The sequence below is a fragment of the Ostrea edulis genome, chromosome 8 (assembly GCF_947568905.1).
Source record: "Ostrea edulis chromosome 8, xbOstEdul1.1, whole genome shotgun sequence".
Classification (NCBI taxonomy): Eukaryota; Metazoa; Mollusca; class Bivalvia; order Ostreida; family Ostreidae; genus Ostrea; species Ostrea edulis.
The window spans coordinates 40,156,821-40,175,510 of record NC_079171.1 but is presented as its reverse complement, the minus strand read 5'-3'; the positions used below and the strand labels follow the sequence as shown (position 1 = coordinate 40,175,510).

Genomic DNA, 18,690 nt, shown 5'->3' with positions numbered 1-18,690 from the left:
ATTGTTGGATAAATGCTATATATTGGATGATTCAGGGCATTTGCCGCTGCGAAAAAATGAATCAAAGAACAATATTCCCCTGATTTGATTGAATTTAGAGTTTCATTCTGAATCGACTTGAGAAAATTCCCCGGTACAAGTGATCTGTCCGATACTGACGTCTCCACAACATATTGTACACTTGTGGGATGAGAACACATCTTGTCGTAAGTTGCCTGTGACGCATACTTTTTCGAATTTTTTACAAGTTTCAATACGTTAATGACACGAAGTTCGATATGTAAAACTTATACGGTACCAATTTTGATGCACCAGATGCGCATTTCGACAAATAATGTCTCTTCAGTGATGCTCAACCGAAATGCCTGAAATCCGAAATAACTATGAAGTTTTAGATCTAAATATAGCCAAAAACAGCGTGCCAAACAAGTGGAGCCAAATTTGTCCAAGGATAAGAGCTATGCATGAGGGAGATAATCCTTAATTTTGAAATGAATTTCTAAATTTTATAACAGCAATTAAATATACATCCGTATTTTCAAGCCAGCAACGAAGTACTTAGCTACTGGGCTGTAGAGACCCTCGGGGACTAACAGTCCACCAGCAGAGGCCTCGACCCAGGGGTCATAATGTAAAACTTATACGGTACCAATTTTGATGCACCACAATCTGATTAAAACCAGATCTTCAATCCGCTCCTCTATTCTCCATGTCGCGTTGAAGATCTGGCGAAATGCTATAAGGGGTCATGTTCTGGTGAACTCTAATGACGCAAGATTTACAAGTCGGTCAGCCAATCGTCGGATTTCCTATCAACCAATCACGTTACACCTTGCTTATAAGTCTTCGGTTTAGTAACCAAGATGGCGTCCAAATTTGAGTATAGTCTCTCTGAAATATGTAAACAGTTCACGATCGACAATTTGAAGCCCGAGCAGAAAGAAATTATAAATGCATTGGTGAAGAAAGAAGATTGTATTGCAATTTTGCCCACCGGCTTCGGAAAGTCATTGCCATATCAAATTTTGGTACTCTTTATCCGCGAACTGAAAAAGATTGCGAGTGAACTTGAAGAGGACCTTCAGAAACAAGTGAAGAAACACTTTGATAATCAGACAATTGTGGTTTGCTGTCCATTGATATCACTGATGCAGGACCAAGTGGAACGTCTTTCAGCTATTCCAAATCTACGTGTTGTGTTTAAAGGTATGTAGACGCGAGTCAAAGGGAATAAGAGTCGGACAATTATATTATTATAGATGATATATAGATGCTTACCAGTTTGCTTTTCAAAAATGCTAGGTGTTTGGATATTGAAATAGGCAACACTCAAGCAATGTGTATTTATATCTTATCATATGCTATGGGATAAGCAAAACTGTGAATGTCATTTGTACATGGGAGATACAGCACTCACAATTCTGACTGTGTTATGTAAACAAGGCTCGCGCCATGTTTTTGTTTACATCTAGGTTAAATATACTAGTATAAGTTTTGTTTAAAGCAGACTTTTTCAATTTACAAGTCAAGTCTGAATACATTTAAATAGTTTTTAGTTTTTGGCACATCTCATTTTGTTTAAACATATTTTCTATTAAGCGCTTCATATGTAAACAAAAACATGGCACAAGCCTAGTTTACATAGAAAAGAACTGCTGCAAGTGCTGTAACTCAATAACTGATATTAAAATTTTGGTTGACCATTATAAATACTTTAGTTTAGCATTGTAAACAAAATGGAAAAATAAAATTTGAAAAATTTCAACTCTAATCGATTCCATGCCCTTTTAAGCGCAAAGCATAGGTCAAAGTTTCTGGTATTTCACCTACAACTGGTGACATTTCAATGACTGAAAAATTTTCAACGGGACACAAAACAATCAACAATTTAATAATCACCTGAATCAGTTCAAATTCATAAATTTCTGTTACACTCCTAAATAATATGTTCAACATGCTCATGCAGAAAATTTTCATCCCCTGTCCCTGTCTCTTTCATGTCATTGTTAGTTTAAACACAATTGGGAACATTTTTAACTTGTACAAATAAAAATAAAAATGTAATTTAACAATTTGATAACTTGGAAAAGTAGCTGTGCTGTTTGTTTTTCTGCAAGTGCAAGTGAATGTGCACATCTAAACATGATTGTATGAATTTATCCCATGACCAACTGCTCCAGATGCAGATCATCAAAAGGGGCTTGAATAGTGTCAACATGGAAAAAATGTTGATTAAATTCTTTTTTCAGACAATATGCATGTTAATATTTTCTGTTTAACATAACTAGGCACTGATCCAGCTGTAAATGAACAGATCAAGACCGGAGAAATAGATATTGAGTTTGCCTCACCTGAGACTTTGGTTGGCGAATCTGACTGGAGAGCCCAGTTTCAGACACTGAAAGTTGACTTGATAGTTGTTGATGAGTTCCACACTATAGCAACATGGTAATATCATTAATTTATACTTTATTTGGACATTAAATATTAAGTATATTTTACAAGCATTTGAAAAGGATGAATGTTGGTGCTTTAAAATTTTTCAACAATTATTGAAACCCAAGTGCACAACTAAAACATGTACAAGTCAACCCTTTCATATACCACCACCAGATCACTTATATATGTAATGGTGTCTTAGGAGAAGTGAGTAAAAAGTCATGCAGACAGACACTCGGACAAACACGTGAACAGACATATGTCAGCATAATACCATAATACATCCCATAAAAAAGTAACAGAGAAGATTAATTCGATTTATTATGAAATAAATATTCGACCCCAACCCAAAAGAATCCTGAATCTATTTAACTGACTCTGCTTATATTTAATCAGGGTGAGGGTATACACATTTTTTTTTTTTATCTATTTCCTATAATTTTAGGGGAGGAGATGAAAATGAAGATGAGAGGGCTGTTTTCAGGAAATGGTTTCGCCATATTGGAGAATTACGATCAATGTTCCCATCAGCATCCCTACTTGCACTAAGTGCAACATGCACCATAAAAATTCGTAAACGTGTTGCCAATGTACTGGACTTGCGTGAAGAGTCGACCATTATGATAACAAAGTCTCCAAACAGAAGTAACATTAAACGTGTGATATCAAAAACAAATAATACAATTGAAGAGGGAATGTACTGGCTGATCAGTGGAATGGAAACTTTAAGACATGCATTTCCCAAGACTTTAATTTATGCTAACTCTATAAGTGATGTCGCAAAACTGTATACCTATGTTGTTAATGAGTTACCTGACTGTGCCGAGTTTGTGGATATGTTTCATTCTGAAACAACTGAGGAAAACAAAAAAACAATTTTAAATGCTTTGCGTGACAATACCAGCACAAAGAGAGTAGTGTTTGCAACAAGTGCCTAGGCATGGGTATTGATATAGGAAATTGCCAAAGTGTTGTTTTATATGGTCCACCTCATAGTGTTGTTGATTTAGTTCAGGAAATTGGAAGAGTTGGGCGTGATGGACAGTCATCAGTTGCCATCATGCTCTACAATTCTTATCATCTGAGAAATGTGAACAAAGACATAAAAACCTTGTTTAAATCAGAGACTTGTAGGAGGCAAGTATTAATGGGTAATTTTCTAGAGGAACCACAACTAACTAAACTGAAAGCTGAATGCAATCTGCATACTTGTTGTGACGTTTGTGCCAAATTATGCCTATGTGGAAAGTGTGAAAAACTGCCAGTGGAAAAACTGTTGGAAAATATTGAGTGTGTTGAAACATGCAGCTCAAGTGACAGCAACACAGTGGACTACAGTGATTTAGAAGCAAGTGATGTAAACAGTGACTCCTTCACAAGTGATTGTGAGGAAATGTTGAAAGCTTGTGATGATACAAATTAAATGTGCTGTTCAATAAAATATTTTGGTATTTAAATTTTGTGCAAGTTTACTTCAAATTACCAAATCTTTTTAAAATTTCTTTTAAATGCCCTTATCCAACACAAGTATTGTTATTTTGCTTTTATTTACAAAATATATTAGCATGTTACCCTTTTCCAAATCATTTTAGAGCATAAAATTTATCATATGTATTGGGAAAAGTATGCAGAATTTTTTTTTGAATTACAGGAGGAAAAATTTGTTCCACACACATTTAGAAATTGGGTAAATGTTACCACAAATATTTGAAACCAAAGCAGGGAAAGCAATACCATATAAAGCATAAAACTAAAAAATAATTGTGGCTTTCATATTTATTTATAATTAGAATCGTTTATTACGTAAACGTCCATATGGTAGCATCGGTTTATGTCTCCGAATCATTGTTGCCAACCCTTGGCAACAATTCAGAAATGGATTTCTGTTTGTGGACAGCTGTGAGCAGTTTAATTTCCGATTAGGTTTATTTCTCAAAGCTTCAATCTCTATGAGCTCTTTGACTACCTTGTGAACATCAGCTTTGTATTCAGGCAATTTATGGAAACCCTTTCTTGCTTTCAGCTCTGAGATAATGTCAAAATGTTTCACATAATTAATTAAATGTGGATATTGCTTTGAGTGGGAAATTATGCTTTCCTTTGTTTGATTTACTTTTGCAATGTCTTTGCTGTCCCTATTCAGCATCTCCAAGTATTCGTCCAATGCAATATTTCGGTTTGTTCCCCCTTGAATATTGACACATCGATTTGAAATAAGTCTTTCACGTTACTGCTCCGGAAGAATCTCCTCAGTTAATGTTGTAAGATGGATGCACCCAATAACATACTTAGTTTTGTGTGTTTTATGAAAGATCGGAAGCTCATATTTACAAGATCGAACGGATCTATGACCATCTGCCATGTCAATAGCTGTGTCTAGGTTCTTGAGTAAAGCTGTTAGCTTAAACAGAAGACACATATAATTATACAGCTCATCTTCAGTATTTTTCACTGTGGGTTTCCTCTTCATTGGCTGGACTGTATGTTGATGTTTGATTTGTTCATGTGATTTCAGGCTGCCTACATAGGAGAAAGATTTCTCACAAAAATGACATGGAAATCGACCATCATTTGCATTGACCACATAGTAATTTTCTTCGTGATCCGGGTTTTCAAATACGTCACGTATTTCTTGACAAATATCATCACTGTCCTCAAAAAACCATTCCTTAACAATAGTTTCACATACATCATTCAACCACGATACTTTATCCAAATCACTTTTCTGTTGGAAATTCTACTTCTTCTTCTAAATTATGCACACCAAATTCATTCAGGAATAAGATGCAGCATATTCCATCAAAAATGGAATAGTATAGATGTTTGTACGCTCGAAAGGAATTTTTTACTTCTCCTTTCACATTTCTGGCATTCAGCATGTTCCTGAAGTAGTGAGCTGTACCTCTGTCTCTTTGTGAAGTTGTATTATATGTTAATTTACAGATAGCCTATAAAATAAAATAAGACTTGCATTATCCTTATTCGTTTACATAATTAAAACAAGACTTATGGGCCACATCACTCACCCGAGTCACCTTAACCCATAGTTAAAGATTTTCTCTCTATATTTGCATGTAAAACTTTGATGCCCTATTGTGGTTTTCTGTAGTATGTTAGAAAGCTTTAATGGGATGGTTTTGCTGTTTTCCGCCGCACTCAACAATTTTTCAGTTATCTGGTGGCACCTAGTTTTTATTGGTGGAAAAGAGAACCCAGATGCAATGTACCTGAGAAGCGACCAATGACCTTCCACAAGTAAACTGGGAAACTTTCGCACTTACCAGCGCGAGCGGGATTCAAACCCGCACCGACCAGAGGTGAGAGGCAGTGTGATTTGGAGTGCGATGGTCTAACCACTCGACCACGGAGGATACAGAAAGGTTTAAAGTAAATTTGAACATTTTCTGCAGCAGCGGATCCTGAGAATAAGACATTTCAATGACCCCCACCCTATTTTTGCATTTTGTGATTATCTTTTCTTTTGAGGGACACGACTCTTCATTTGAACAAACTTGAATCCCCTTCATCCAAGGATGCTTTTTGTCATGTTGGTTGAAATTGGCCCACTGGTTCTGGAGAAGTCGAAAATGTGAAGAAAAAAATGCAGACAGATGGACGACGAACAGCGGGTGATCAGAAAAGATCGTAGACTCATAAATGTCAGCGAAATAGCCCAGACACAAAAAAGCTTACAGACCGATGTCTGCAAATGCCATATCATTATAGAACCCATCTATATAGACGGGCACGTAATAATCATGTCGCAGTTGTTACAACTATTGAGGATACATTGTATTGATTGTAAAGACATATTATAGTGCAAAAATAGGAGTTATGGTTGTTTAGTTTGCATAAATACACTTCAAAATGCTATTTTACACAATTTCTTTGATAGATTTTTAAGTGGTACTAAAAATTGTGGAATCGGATTTTTAAAAAAAAAATGATTTTAGCAATTTGATTGGATATTCATGAGAAGAATTTTGACAACATTCAAATTTTACATTAAATCTTCTATGATCGTATGGATAATCAGCAAGACTCTTTTTGACAATTTCAGACATGTTACAGGATAAACAATTGGATTTGTACCTCCATAAAATTCATCATGCGATGCCAATCCTCAATCTTTGAAATAAACCCTTCAAGTCGTTGGAGTTCTGTTGCAGCATTCCGCATAGCTTGCTGAGCCCCTTGAATTTTTTCATCTGTCAACCGGTCTCCTTAAAAAAAAATTAATCATTAAATTTGTGTTAAATAAAATGCACTTGACACTGTCAAAAGTTCACTGAGGCGGATTCAGAAATTTTTGAAAGGGATGGGGGGGGGGGGGGTCCACACGTGAATTTGGTTTTCAATGGGGAGGAGGTCCACCCTCAAAATGCATTATTTATAACTTTTACCAAAATATCTGATAGGGGGGGGGGGGCAACCCTCTGACCCCTCCCCCTTGGATTCGCCACTGGCTCTGAACCCAACCCTCTGGATCCACCACTAGTTCAGATGCACATACCTCCAAAAAAAACCTCTTCTACCATTTTCCCGTCCTGTACTGGAACATATTTCTCAGTCATGTATTTCAAGAGTCTGATGACTTCTGCAGTTTTGGTCTCGTTACAATCAAATAATCCGATAGGAAACTGAAAGAATGTACACCATAATTTAAACAGTGATAATGATAATAAAAGTACAGAATGGTAAACAGGCAACACAGCTTGAGATTCACATGATATGTTAAATTAATGTGAAATGTTCACATGAAGTTTAAAGTAAATTTCAAGTAAATATGTTAGTTTTAAAAATTCCATGTGAACAATAGTATAAATTTATAAGTAAAATTTTAGTGTGACACTATTATATATAGAAGCATTTAAGTTCATACAAGTTCAGTATAAAAAAAGTAAACTATTGATTACTTGTTTTGTTTTCTCTCCAACTTGATTGCTGTACTTGTGTTGCAAGTGTTTTGGATATATTGCTTCAAACACTTCCTGCAGTTGATCCAAGTTACTAATTAGAGATGTTGCCACAATAAATGAAAGTTCCTTTAAAAGTAATTCTTGTTCTTGTGTTGATGGTATGAAGTCAGCTGGTTCTAAATTTCTGTAATTGTCATCTACATGTACCAGTGGTGATTCTATCCACCACCACTATAGCATTAAAGAGATGCAAAGAAATGGTCTTATTTTGAGTGGTTCTGTACGATGGAAGAATATTTTTGTCCCAATTGTCACCTATAATCTGATATTTCACAGGATTGCCTTCAATCCACCCCTTCTTTATCTCTTGGATTTCCAAATCAAGAAAATCCATCCAGGATGATAGTTTCAGCTGAACGGATCGCTCTGATGTACAAAGACCAATTTTTGAAAGTCTCTCAATATCCTGAAAATTAAATTAAGATATCAAGGTTCAGTTACACATTAATCTCATGACAATATTTTTGGAAGAACAAAAATAGAAATCTTTAAGATAAATATTTATTTGTGTGCCCTTGTATCTACATGTATGTAAATGGAAAGCAACACAATATTTATTTGTGTGCCCTTGTATCTAGGAAAGCAACACACTATTTGTTTAACTTTGTGTTATCATAAATCATGTACCCTTTTTTTACATCCTCCATGTGCAAGGATTATCCCGATCTGGTAGTGCAGTGAGGACATCTCAACATTTCTGCTTTGTAAAAGGGTTGCCACTGAGTGCATCAAATGCAGGAATTTCTTTTGTCCTGGTATTACTGTAAAATCACTGATTGCAGAAGATACAATCTTTAAGGTATTTGGTGCCTTTATGTGTATCTCGTCATAAAACTTGTTCCAGTTGAAAGTAAATATGCCGTCATATGACTTTTCCCGTAACACAGAACCAGAACCACGTTTACACAGATCTTTGCATTCCTTTGATACAATATCAGTTGCACCCGATGTAACAAGGTCTGGGTGTGATTTGCAAATGATATTAACTATGCACTTCTCCACATTCTTGTTCCTTTGGATTATCTTACAAATCTGCTTATGGCTCTCCTTTGGTATAAAGCTGGGTTTTTTCCCGCTGGGATAATAGACTGAAACCTATGGATATAAAATAGTTCAGGATTTTAAAACACATATTTCTGTACATATGAGGCATCATAAAGTTGAAAATCAAGCTTAAAAATAAATTTCATTCAAAAGTTGCAGTAAAACAAAATTACAGATTACATATGCATATTTCAAATTAAAAGATATAGGACACGCAATGTTTGATGCAGTATAGGATTATATCCAGCATCTTGCATTCTATTCTTAGCCTATCCTGCTAATTTTAAGATTTTATTTTATGTGAAACAAAATTTTCACCTCTTCAATAACACATGAACAAGATACATACATTTACTAAATGAATGTCAAAAAAGTTTACCATGATAATTTTGTCTGTAAAAATGCATGTAAAAGAATGCAATAGTTAAATTGAACTATTTAAATATTAATACCACATAACTCACTTTTTATGAACTTTCACTTAAAGAAAATGGGGTCTGAACAAAGTTCCAACAGTTTCTTTAAACAATTTATAATAAATGTATCCAATCTTGTAAGGGAAAAATAAACATGTCAGTAAAACAAATAACTTTAAATTCAACATATTCGAATAATATCTAGAGGTCCCTGGGCCACAATACTCAGCTGAATCAACAGGTTGCTGAATAGTTTGATACAACATACATGGTAAACATTCATTCCACCTTACAGGCTTCAAACTTAACTAATTTAATTATACCCCTTGAATTTGACCAAGTATTTCTTGCTGCAACATGTAAAAAGCTTCATTCAAAATATCTAAACATTCTGCTTAGTACTTTCACACAACTTTTTGATAACCATGTTAAAATTTGATCCACTCCTTTATTGTCCCTAGAGTCGACACATCAATTTCCCTTTAACAACTTGATTTCCGTTGCTGTAAGGGATTTTCATGCAAAATATCAAGTCATTCTACTATGTATTTTTAAGCAGAGCAGATTTTCTTCTAAAAGTCTGTCAAACTTTGAACCCCCATAAGGCCAACGATAAAAATTGTTGAGTTTCCGCTAACGTTCCAGAAAAAAAATAGGGTAGGTAGGTAGGAAATAAATTTTATTTTTTTTTTAATTTTATTTTTTCAAAGTATGCAAAAACATTGTAAACTCGTAACAAGTGTAGTATAGGAAGGAGGAGAAAAATCTTTGTTTGTACCGGGAATCGAACCCGGGACCCCTGCATTACTAGGCAGGTGCTCTAACCACTGAGCTATCCAGTCCGTATAGCCCCAATTACTACATTCCTCCCTCCTTAAGATCAATTATAATTTTATAATTGTCTTTCGATATCAACCCAGGTTCTTTTCGCCCCTGACAGGCCAACCTGCACCACAAGGGGTGGTCAACGGCACCAAATGTAGTATGGGAAGGAGAAAATCTTTGGCTGGACCCCTGTAAAACTTATACGGTACCAATTTTGATGCACCAGATGCGCATTTCGACAAATAATGTCTCTTCAGTAATGCTCAACCGAAATGTTTGAAATCCGAAATAACTATGAAGTTTTAGAGCTAAATATAGCCAAAAAAACAGCGTGCCAAAAAAAGTGGAGCCAAATTCGTCCAAGGATAAGAGCTATGTATGAGGGAGATAATCCTTAATTTTGAAATTAATTTCAAAATTTTATAACAGCAATTAAATATACATCCGTATTTTCAAGCTAGTAACGAAGTACTTAGCTACTGGGCTGTAGAGACCCTCGGGGACTAACAGTCAACCAGCAGAGGCCTCGACCCAGGGGTCATAATGTAAAACTTATACGGTACCAATTTTTATGCACCAGATGCGCATTTCGACAAATAATGTCTCTTCAGTGATGCTCAACCGAAATGTTATACTTTCAAAATAAAATTTTGCTTAAATTGCATTGCATGTAAACTTTCAATCATAACATTTCACCCGTTGTTGGCCGAGGATTATTTCCAGATGTTTTATAAGAAACTATATTTTTCAATGAAACATATCTAGCATAAAACACAAAAGTTAACTCCTCAGGCTATGCCATAGCTGCAATAATGTAGCCCTCTCTGATTTTTTTTTTTTTTTAGGGAGAGGGCTACAACTCCTTAGGATCTCCGTAATGGTGCAAATGCGGGAGTGATTCACTCCCGCAACATTTGCGCTCATTCTAAACATTTCCTGACTTTCTTTACGTAAATAAAATGATATTCTATGTTTCTTAGTCAATATATAAATTTACAACCTGCAACTTAAGATTTGTGAGGCTCTATTCTACCGTTTTCAACAATTTCGATGAATTCCAATTTCTCGATTCATATTTGTGCGCCATGTTTGATGTACTGAAGTTTCAACTTCCGATTGTCAAGTCATTTGCATATGCCATATAAGGTAGTATTTACATCAATGGACAAGTATGGAGACGAAAGCTATTTCGTCGGTATTGAAAAGGTTTGAATTTAATATCAAGTTAAAAACCGAACAGCAGAGTGTAAATTCTTTCTGCAACAATATGATTTCCCTTTCTTTGTCGAAGTGGCTCGAGTAACTACATTTTCGCGCTGATTGTCAATGTTTAGGTTTTTCATTAGATCCACCTACGAGATCTCGCGATAACAAGCATGGCGGAGCAGACGAAGAATTTTGCATGCTGTACATTATATTTAATGAAAAACACCTTTATTAGACATGCCCGAGCACGAAGTTGGTACTCCTTTTGGTGTAAACAACATTTAGGACTAATACATAGAGTTTATTATCGGTTATTCATAAAATTATTTTGCACCATTACGGAGATCCTATGGAATTGTAGCCCTATCCCGAAAACGTCAGAATTAAAAAATTGGATAGGGCTACATTATTGCAGCTAGCTATGCCACTATGCTCTACAAGTACCAGATATATTGTTTCTACATTTAGATTGGTTGTCATAGGTCAGAAATACTTCTATTGGATATGTTTGACAAGAAAATAATGTGATGGTTTTGAAAAAAATATATTAAATCATCACCAAAATATCAACATCATTAACATATTTTAAGTTTATTAATACATTTCTGAATGTATTTTCACTATCTAAATGGAACAAGGGTAGGAAGACAGTCTGGGCAGATCCCACTTATCCTAATGGGATTCAACTCTCTTCCAACTAAAACTTTTTACCGGACATAAATTTTTATTTTAAAAACAATCTGCACATCTTTTTTTTCCTATCGGCTCTCACCAGCCATCAACAACTTGGATGCGCTCAATGCTTTATTTGCAGCTATTTTCATAGTGTTTTCAGTTAGAACTGCAGCAGAAACCAAGGATGTGCATACAAATTTGACAGACTGGACATTCATGTCTGTCACTCTGCATCATGACCTCCATATAAAACTAGGGTCCCCATGAATACACAGTAATGCCCGCTGAAACGATAGCATAAGACAGTGCATGGCTATAAATAGCCACCGTCTAAAAACAACATAGGAGTTGGCAATTTTAACAAAAGAAAGTCTTCTATGAAAACATGACACTTGGCAGAGTCTCTCGACCGTCTGTTAACTTCAATTGTTAAATCACCGTTGCGTGAGCACGCATGGAGGTACTAGCCACTAGGTCATGCTGTTAATTAGAAACATTATCAATGTTGTTTAAACGCTTGACCCAATACCATGCAGTTTTGTATATCATTAAAGCGTTTGAATGACTTCATCTCAATGTCTAACTAAAACGAAAACCAAGAACCGGGAATATATTTTTTCCGGGAAAATGACGATTTTTTTTTTAAATATCGAAAAAAAATTCTAGGTTCGGGGCTATAATTTAGGGTCGGTCGGGTTAGCGGAAACACAACACATTTTATCAGTGGCCTAATGGGCCCCTACATTTGCAGATCAATTTCTCTTATAAAACAAACTTGAATCTTGTGGTCTCAGCAATGCCCAATATCAAATCATTCTCTCTACTATCTTCTGAGAGGAAGATGTTTCTTTGAAAGAAAAGGTACATTTTCCCCATTTTGGACCTAAGTACAAAAACCTGGGGGCCAGAGTAAGCAATTGAAAACACCTGAATTCCCATCCTATAATGATAATAATGACCATCATATGGCACATGATTGAAATTGACCTGGCAGTTTCAACAGAGTAGTAAAAAAATGTGACAAGTCATGAAGTGAACAGGCAGACAGACAGATGACAAAACTTTGATCAGAATATAATGATCACATGAGCTTTCATGTGTTTAAAACAAACTCTAACTAGTAATAGAAATAGTAATAATAACTGAATAGTAATAATAACTGAAAAAAAGCTGAACAAAACTGTCTGAAATTAAAATAAACTCTATGACATGAAAGTTATTAAATGAAACTTTCATCCCAACAAAAATTTAATTAAAATACCCCCCCCCCTTTATTTAGGCTACATGAATCCATTTTAAAACTGTACTGTTCTACATGCATTCTGAATTTTTGATAAAAAAAATTACCTTTAAATTGTAATTTGGTTTTATGTAAACAGTTGCTTTTTCAAAACTAAAACAAAAAATTAGTTACTATGTGTACCTCAGTTTAACAATATTTTATTTCATCATGTCCTTCTTTATGTAGTTTTTTATTTTCTTTGTTTTAGTTTGTTTTACATGTAAAACACTTTAGGGTAATTATTTCATTATATAAGGTGCTACATGTATATAAATACAGTATAATAATAATATTGCCCTATTTTTGAGTAACCATGGTAACTACATGTATCAGCTATGTTTACTAACTGCATAAACGCAGAATGACAAAAGGTGAAGTAAGTCTTAGAACATATGTAGATCTATGCATGATTGTTTTGTGTTTTATGTCTGAAGTTGGAACATAATTATGCAATTCATGTAAACATAATTCAACCTTTTGCATTTTCAGTAGTGAAATATGAAAAGGTATCTGACATATAACAGTGATATTTTCACTGGTATTATCTTCACAGTGTCAAACTAAGCCATATATGCAATTTGCTGTTTAATTCATTTCAAATTCATAATTTTCCCCCCATAAATTAATTACATTTATTTTGTTCAAGTAAAGTTGATGTAACTTAATTTAGTGTTTTTGCTCAGTACCATGTTGACTTGCTAGAACGACATTCAATGTGCAATACATGTATTGTTTTGTATAGCATTGTAAAGTATTGTTTTGGTGCAGAAAATTTAAAAGAGGCTACAATGTACATCAAGGAAAATGTAATAAACAGAAAATTCAACATTCTGTCATTAGATATGGATTTTATTTCACTTGATTGTGAGACAATATTTTTATGGTATATTTCCAAGAGTGTAAAGTACTTATGAAAATGTATTTTAAAAATCCTGTCTAACTTGTGAAATAAATTAACATCCAACTGCATAACATAACCTCCTCTATATATTTGGGCTTAATCTTTATTTGTGATATTAATAAGTTTTTTTTAGTGAGTTCAATGATTTGATTTCCTCATACATGTACATGTATGCAGATAGATGATATTTCTATAACTTATATAGATCTATAAAACAGCCTAAGTTTAAAAAAATAAAATTTAAAAAAATAACGCAAAACAGAACACCATGCAATGAAATACAAGTAACCGAACATTTTCAAACAATACCTCTACTTCTCCTTCTAATACGTTTAGAAGTAAGTCTGATGTCGGTTTTGCAAAATTTTCCTTTTCATCACCAGAGAACTTAAGTGACTTCCGTGCTTCTTTTTTGGGGGGAAATGATAAAATTCTATTAATTAACATGAAACACTGGAGCCCACATAAATAAGAGTTTATGTGGTGTTGTGACTCACCAGAAATAAACTTTCTGAAAAGTCCAATGGAACCAAATATTTATGACATGCTTGGACCCCTTGGCAGGGTTGGCAAAAAAGTGGTCAACATGAGTATTGACTGGGCTGGTGGTCAATACTGGTTAAAACCAGTCAATATTGGTCAATTTAAAATTATTTGGTCATTATAGTCTGTGTTATTTATTTTAAATGTTTAAGTGACCATTATGGTAAATACTGTAATTCATAACATACACTATCAGCTTATAATATACTTATAAGTCATAATATTTAATAAATAATGTGCAAATGAATCTGTTGAATTGGGGAAGAGGTAAAAGTTTCTATTCAAATTCCTTAGTTAACAAGAACTACCTATTGTTTCAAATCTTCATTTTAACTGTTAAATAAACAGTTGAGGAGGTGCATTGGTGATGTTTTTATAACAATAATATGCACACTGGTCATCTCTGGTCCCAGCCTATGCTTATTAACACCTGTCAACTCTGCTTCCTGTGCTCAGGTAATGGCCTGTTACCTTTTATTCTTAATCTGTCCTGGTACACATATAAACAGGTCTGTCTCCAATTGTCAAGCTATGCTATATAGAACTTTGACCCTCTGGTATGTACTGAAGATATTTCTGTTAAGTTTCAGCAAACCAAATATATTAAACTTATGAAATTACATTTGATTATCTAATGAAAAATATTAATCAATAATTGATCCATATAATGAAAACACTTAATTTATCTTTGTCTTTGCAAGAAATGTACAAAAGTAGGAAAATGGACAGTTTAAATCACAATTGACCACTTGGGGAGTATTGATTGGGGCGGTTAAAACCAATGGTTAAAACTGCCTCTTGGTGAACTTTCAACAACTTTACAACATGTTCATGAGCAGTATCTTGATATACTGAATGGGAGAAAACCAGTGGTAGATAAAAGCTAACGAGAAACATAAGACACAGTATTTTATAAAATATATCTCCCCAGAAACTTGACAGCACCTAGACAAGGAATGAGGGCTATTGTGAAACATTGATAAATTTATCTTGATTTAATTAATATGACAATATCATGGGTGAAGGGAGGGGGTATGTGGGTGGGGGTAAGCCACCCTTTTGAATGTTAACATACTAAAATTATGACAAAGCACACCATATATTTACATGTAAGAGCCCCTACCCCTAACACTTTTTCAAAGGTTTTGTTAACCTAAAGTACCCCACTTTTCAATTGCTTCTTGTGGCATATTACATTATATTATATCTGATCAGTTACTTACGTTGCATTACTGGCTGTACAGGTGGCAATTCTGTAACTGTTGGTACCAAAATCACTTGCCCACATGGTTGACTTTGAGGTAATGGAATCTGTGCATGTTGTAAAGGAGGTATCCGAACTGGGGACTTCATAACTACTGTCGTAGGAAATGGTTTAACTTGCTTAGGTGGCTGAGAAATACTTGGCGATCTAAGTAGCCTTTTTTGAGAAAACGATCTCTTATTTGGAGATGGCAAAGTTAAGAAAACTTGATCCATTTTTGAACGTGATTGTTTCAGTTCAGTTTTCAGTTTACACCTTTCTTCCTGTAAATGGAGAACCCTTTCAACCTTGTTGAAACACTTAAGACAGACACCATTTCGTTCATCGCGAGCACTATCCAACTCAAAACTGTCTACCACAAGTTTAATTTTATTTACCCTTTCATCAGTTAGCTTCAATTTCTTCTTCAAAAATTTCGTTTCCACGCGTTCCCCAGTAGAAGTTATTTCCGTCTGAATGAATGAAAAACAACACAAGACACACACATTTGACAGACAATATAGTCGTTTAGGCGTTCCAACTTCACATGCTGCCATTTCAATTGCTAATTTCTCCAAAGAATACGTGTCAGGCAGCTGTTAGGAACATTTTTTATGCATCAGTCGTAGTAAACATTGTTCTTCTAGGATGCCGCCATATTGGATTTCTCCGTATTTTTTTAACGCGCGGAAATGGTTGAAAATATCCGAATGCAGTCCACAGATTCTAGAGCCGATTCATTGATTGGCTGAATAGGAAGATAACGATTGGCTGAAACTAACGTCATTAGAGTTCACCAGAACATGACCCCTTATAGCATTTCGCCATATCTTCAACGCGACATGGAGAATAGAGGAGCGGATTGAAGATCTGGTTTTAATCAGATTGGATGCACCAGATGCGCATTTCGACAAATAATGTCTCTTCAGTGATGCTCAACCGAAATGCCTGAAATCTGAAATAACTATGAAGATTTAGATCTAAATATAGCCAAAAACAGCGTGCCAAACAAGTGGAACCAAATTTGTCCAAGGATAAGAGCTATGCATGAGGGAGATAATCCTTAATTTTGAAATGAATTTCTAAATTTTATAACAGCAATATGTCTCTCTTCATGACGAAAAATGGCTTTAGAGAGGGCCCTATAGAAGCAATTGCCATCCCCGTACACTTTCACAGGACAAATATCTACTGGGCCATCTTCTGGATAAAGCGCCTCGGCAATTTTGTCCAGATTACCATCTCTGGGCAATATATCGGACCTCATTACACTCAGATCATAGGTGTAGTCTTTCTTGCAACTTGCGTATCTTAAAGATACATTGAGCTGCAAGGCTTGCCAGCCGTTTGCTTCTGCTTTCAGTAAAGAGGCATGTAAAAGATCAAAATCCCTTTCACCCATGATATCTTTTGCATCTATTACTAAGCAAGTCTTAAAATTGGAAGGAAATGATAATCGGATTACTGTGAGAGAATTTTAGTAATATTTACTTAGAATGATAAACGAATACTAGTATGTCACATTGAGTCTGAAGCAGAGGTATACTAAAGCCGATGACTTTATGACGATGCAGTAGCACAATGACAAGATTATGACGTCAATCACTCGTAATAGGATATTAAACAAATCGTTCCTGTTTAGATTTCGTTTAGAAACTCGAATAACATTTGTGATTTGATTCTTACCTCATAATGACATTACAATACTAAGAAAGTTAATTCAGAAATATTTATAATATAATAACAGTCAAATCATTTTTCTTATAAATCATTATATTGTAAAAAAATTTTATCTTTGCAAATTCCAGGGGGGGGGGGGGGGTCCGGACCCTTCCCCCCTCTAGATCCTCGCATTAGTATGGATCAAAGGTGTTACATGTAATTTTCTTTTATCTAAAACACTTTTCTGTCCGGACATGACCTTCACTGATGTTTCGATTAAAACGTCTCGGAATGTACGCGTACTACATGTCAACACTCACATCGCATGGTTGTATCGTATTGTTAAAAACTACCAGGAATTAGAAATTACCAAGGGGCGAGGAGTGCAGAATTCGGGTGTTTTTAAAATATTCGAATTTCCCAAAATTTGTAATTTGAGCATAGGTTAGCATTCTCTGAATGAGCGTTGAAAATGTAAAAATCATTCTTATTTGATCCAACTAGATCTGACGATATAATTTTATTTTTTCATCTATTGTGACGTCATGTCAGTGTTCATGTGACGTAGGCTATGGATTTAGTAAGCTCTATAGTAAAGTTAAGATTTTCCTAACTTCAAGCCCGATCCCTAAAGCTTACGGCAATCAAAGAGAGTGGTTTTTAGTTATTTAAGGCTTTAATATTTTAAACTGCTTTTCAAAAACCACCCTGCAATATTTCTTGAAATGGTAATTTAGTAATGTAAATGATGAATTAAACATGTTTGCAGAGATAGGAATTTTAGACACCATTTTCCAATATGCGTTTCTTCAAGGTTTTTAACCTAGAGGGGGTCATTGGGCTCTCAAATTATCTGATACCCTATCTACTTCTTATGTCAAATGGTTGCTGGAGTGTAAAGGTAAAACATATTGAAATGTTTTAAAAATCTGAAGGTTTTTGAAAACATAATTTTCCGGATATGGTAGGCTATGATTAGTCAAATTTTTACTACTATACATGTATTTTCATCACTTTGAAATCAAGAGCATGGTTCAGTAGATGAAAAATTATTGAAAACAGTAAAATACAATACATTTTCTTCAATTCATATGAAAAAAAAAAAATTCTATCGTTTGAATAAAGACAGGGCCTTAAAATGTATGTATATTAACACTGCTTGTTTTAAAGTGATGTGTTGTATTTTTAGAAGCGGCTGTACTCTGGGAAAGGCCGCTAAACATATTTTTCTTCGTGAATTTGCTCAATATACATCCTCGACAAAATACATGCAAATTTTGATAGAAATATGTCGGTTTTTCACTATTAAAATGTGGTTTGGGGAATTACCTTAAGTTAGTGACTAAATTAATGGCCTACATTTTTGCAGTTACTCCCCTTACACCGGAAGTTGGGAGCGCGCTTACGACTGAGGTCCTAAGCTTCACATAAATAGTATTCATAAATAGTGTATAGTAAAGCTTACGTTACCAAAT

At 34.7% G+C, this 18,690-nt stretch overlaps 1 protein-coding gene and 1 pseudogene across 1 annotated transcript; one reads left to right on the top strand and one right to left on the bottom strand.

The window, feature by feature from the left end:
- The first annotated feature begins 734 nt into the window (after positions 1–734).
- On the top strand, positions 735–3,896 carry LOC130049065 (ATP-dependent DNA helicase RecQ-like). The gene is made up of 3 exons (XM_056146142.1): positions 735–1,206; positions 2,289–2,448; positions 2,885–3,896. Exons 1-3 carry the CDS (start codon positions 864–866, stop codon positions 3,375–3,377), a joined length of 996 nt encoding a protein of 331 aa, XP_056002117.1. The 5' UTR covers positions 735–863; the 3' UTR covers positions 3,378–3,896.
- A 1,260-nt stretch (positions 3,897–5,156) lies between these two features.
- LOC125663204 (uncharacterized) lies at positions 5,157–16,955 on the bottom strand (annotated as a pseudogene).
- Positions 16,956–18,690: the final 1,735 nt, after the last annotated feature.